This window comes from Herpailurus yagouaroundi, unplaced genomic scaffold, assembly GCF_014898765.1.
Source record: "Herpailurus yagouaroundi ecotype Mexico unplaced genomic scaffold, PumYag 58301, whole genome shotgun sequence".
Taxonomy (NCBI): Eukaryota; Metazoa; Chordata; class Mammalia; order Carnivora; family Felidae; genus Herpailurus; species Herpailurus yagouaroundi.
Window position 1 is genome coordinate 1 of NW_024414710.1, and position 3969 is coordinate 3969.

Below are 3969 nucleotides of genomic sequence, written 5' to 3' on the forward strand. Positions count from 1 at the left end.
GCGAGATCGTGACCTGGCTGAAGTCGGACGCTTAACCGACTGCGCCACCCAGGCGCCCCTAAAATAACTTATAATCTACATGTTTGCTAGTCTATACTGGTATGGGATCTGAGAAAAGGAGAGTCACAGAATAATGATTTGTTTATTTAACAAGTATGTATCTCTGACCATTAGAAATGGTACTTCTGGGGGCGCCTGGCTGGCTGAGTCTGTGGAGTGTGCAACTTCTGATCTCCGGGTCATGAGTTCAAGCTCCACGTTGGGTGTGGAGATCACTTAAGTAAATAACTAAATTTAAAAGAGAGAGAGTACCTTCAACAGGGAAATTTCCAAAAAGAGAGAGAGAAAGCACTGCTGAGAGCGAGAAAGGACTCAGCTGTAGTCTCTAGCCCAGCCTGCATGAACACCACACTTCCCATGCCCTCTAAAGTCTGCGGCTGGAGGTGACCATACCAGGTACATACCTTCAAAGCAGCCCTACCTGAGGAACCAAAGACTTCATCTTCCTTCTGAATCTTTTGGGGGCACAAAGCTGGTCTCCAGCCTCTCTGGACAACAGCAAAAGAAAATCCTGCTGCCAGCGGGGCAGTGGCTATGGCGCAGAGCTGTGGGGTGTGGTCATCTCATCTAGACTGATGGAGTCCATTGGGTGACCACTAACTCTTCTGTTTTTTTTTTTCCCCATTGCATTGGTTATTCACTGTTGTGTAATGAATTACCCCCAAAACTTAACAAAAAATGTATTATTTCACACAGTTTCTGGAGGTCAGAAAACAGTGGTTTAGCTGGGTGGTCTGGTTCAGGGTCTCTCAAGAAGAGTCAAGCTGTGGTCACTTGAGGCTTGACTGGGGCCGGAGATGGCTGGGGCTCCCATGGCTGTTGGGAGTTGTTCATGGAATGTTGGAGAAGGCGTCAGTTTCGTGGGCTGCCTGCATGTCCTCCCAACACGGCAGCCGGGGTCCCCCAGGGCAAGTGACGGGAGAGAGAGCAAGGAGGACAGGACCTTCTGTGACCTCGTCTCCAAATCGCTCCCCATTACTTTGGCTTCATGCCTTTGCTTTATCCCATTCACTAGAAGCCAGTCCCTAACCAAATCCAGTCCAAACTCAAGGGGAGAGGAATTAGGCTCCATTTTTTGAAGGTAAGAGTATCAAAGAATTTTTGAACGTGTCCTAAAACCACCTTTTCTATGCCCAAACTTAGCCTTCCAACAGAATATTCCTCACTGTTCCATAGACACTCTTCCATAGACACCCCCACCCCCACCCTCCGATCCCAGCAGGTGTGCTGTCTGAGGACCTGGAAGATGTCAAAACAACCTGACTTCTGCCCTGAGCCTTTTTGCCTAAAGGAAAATGGGCTTTCCTGCCCCCAGCTTTGCTTTTCTTTTTTTAAAATTAATTCTTTATTTTCCTACAGCCATTGGAGGCTTATCCAGATCTTCCATCCTAGGGTTTATTGGAAGACTCTTAAACAGATCTACCAGCTTGGCCCCCTGATACTTGGGTACTTATGGAGAAGATAAACGTTTCTAGAGCTAGTGAAGCAGTAGTTAGTGATAGGCCCTGTCCACACCCCAGCTACAGTCAGGTTCACATCCAAAAAGATATGCAAAGATACTTTGGACACTGTCAAGCTTTCTATAGTTGTCAGTATTTTATCTACGCCCCGTGGGAATCACAATAGTGGTGATTCCACGCAGCATGACAGGTGCAATGCCGGTGGCGGTGAGCACGGTAACCGCCTAGGGCTGAATGGAGCTACCTTGGGTGGAAAAGACAGCAAAATCAGCAATACATTCGTTCAACGAGGATTTAATTAGCACCTGCCGTGTATCAGGCTTTTACTATCCCAGGGATAGGACAGTAAACAGAAAAGACTCTGGCCTCGTGACATGTATGTTTTATGGGGAGAGAAGAGTGGGGTGGTTCGCCTCCGGGCCTCCGGTGCCAGGCCCCCAGAAGCTGGCAGAGGAGGACCAGAGGGCCAATGCGCTGAACTTAGAATATCTTTTCTTAGCATGTGTGTGGAGGAGAGTAAACATTCCTGAGCTTTACCCTATACAGTTACCAGATGTTAGTGCTAAGCAGTGAGAAATGCCATTCAGAATGGTCTGAACACGAAGCTCATTTGTTTGGCAAACAGAGCTACGGCCTCAGCCAAATTCCGGCTTTTTGCTTTTTTTGGAGTTGTATAAAGGGAATGGAATATCGGTAAGTAAACGTGAGGCCTGCACGCCTGCTAGGTAGGTTCTAGGCAAAACACTAGCAGTGCCCGATTTTAACCTGGCGGCACCCGCCACGTCCTGGGAACCCGGACAACTCAAATCTTTCAACTCCATGGAAGAACTTCAACGTGCAAGTAAGTTGTCCTCCCGCGTGCAGTGGATACACCGAAGTTGCACCGAACTCCACTCCCGGATTGTAGGAGATGGGGCGGGAGGTACCGTATCTATGCTGAATCTTGCTTTACTTGGTGGCAAAGTTCCTTTCTTCAAGGCTTTCTATTTTTACATCTGGAGTACTTAAAGGATCAAAAGGTAACTGGGTCTCTGCAGTCTTTTTAGATAAACCGTCTATTAAGGGACAGCTTTCGTAAGTACTTAATAGAAGACGAACCCAGTAGGCAAGGCCTCCGCCACTAAACGTTTTTAGCGTAAGGCGAAGCGACACTAGCTGCTGGAGAAAAACTGCGGTACGCCGACCCCACTTCCCTCTTCCACGAAGTCTGTACTTTTAAGTCAGTAGCAGGCCGGAGTACACAGCTTCTCTCCGTGAGAACAGAAGTGGCTCTGAAAAGAGCCTTTGGGGGAGGGGATTGGAAGCGAGGGCGGCCGGACCAGCTTCGGGAGAAGTTTACGCCCGCTCCCCGCGGATGCGGCGCGCCAGCTGGATGTCCTTGGGCATGATGGTGACGCGCTTGGCGTGGATGGCGCACAGGTTGGTGTCCTCGAAGAGCCCCACCAGGTAGGCCTCGCACGCCTCCTGCAGCGCCATCACGGCCGAGCTCTGGAAGCGCAGGTCGGTCTTGAAGTCCTGCGCGATCTCGCGCACCAGCCGCTGGAACGGCAGCTTGCGGATCAGCAGCTCGGTGGACTTCTGGTAGCGGCGGATCTCGCGCAGGGCCACCGTGCCGGGCCGGTAGCGGTGCGGCTTCTTGACGCCGCCGGTGGCCGGCGCGCTCTTGCGGGCCGCCTTGGTGGCCAGCTGCTTGCGCGGGGCCTTGCCGCCCGTCGACTTGCGCGCCGTCTGCTTCGTGCGAGCCATGACGGTGAAGCTCGCGCTGCGAAAACCAGCGACTGAAGGCCGCGCCGGGACCAGACTTTATACTGATGATACGATCCTGATTGGCCAGGACTGTCGCGGGAGTAACCTGATTGGTTTTTCCTTCAATCCTCATCTGAGTCCTAAAATCTCTGAAACCGTTTTGTTTTCCATGCTGCTGATTTTATTTCCTATTACAGGAACAAAATCATTGCCGTACTCCATCCTAAGTTTACTGTTTTCAACCAAAACGTTAAGATTCCACCAGTGAAACAGAATCGGACCTGGAATTTGTGGAAGTCAGCGCCTAAATTATCTCTTTAAAAATGCATTTTTATTTCAGCTTCTTCCCCTTTTCAAATATGGCGGGGGTGGGGAAGCGGGAATTACACCAGAATAATGTATTCGTTAGTCTCATTTTAAATAAGTTCCGCTTCGTGACTGCATCATTTATATCTGCTTTTAATGACAGTACCAAGACCTGGAATAAAGAAGGTTTTACACTAAGACAGTGGCTCTTTGGAACAACCCTATGTGGTGTGGGGAGGGGAGCTGGCTGTCAGTCCAAGTTACCAGTGAGTGTTATCTGACACCTTCACTAACCGATTTTGATGAAATCAAGTGCTTTTTTGGATTAACTCCTAAATTGTATGCTAAATTTAACCAGGGTGTGGAGTGGTGAGATTCAGCGGTCAACACTTAGAGC

General features: G+C 49.7%; 1 protein-coding gene across 1 annotated transcript; it reads right to left on the reverse strand.

The window, feature by feature from the left end:
- Positions 1–2782: 2782 nt before the first annotated feature.
- Positions 2783–3292, reverse strand: LOC121024139 (histone H3.1). Its single transcript, XM_040466438.1, has one exon. The coding sequence runs from the start codon at positions 3264–3266 to the stop codon at positions 2856–2858; it is 411 nt and encodes a 136-aa protein (XP_040322372.1). The 5' UTR covers positions 3267–3292; the 3' UTR covers positions 2783–2855.
- Positions 3293–3969: the final 677 nt, after the last annotated feature.

Coding starts and splice junctions, on each gene's coding strand:
- LOC121024139 (XM_040466438.1), bottom strand. CDS start 3,266: ATGGCTCGCACGAAGCAGACGGCGCGCAAGTCGACGGGCGGCAAGGCC.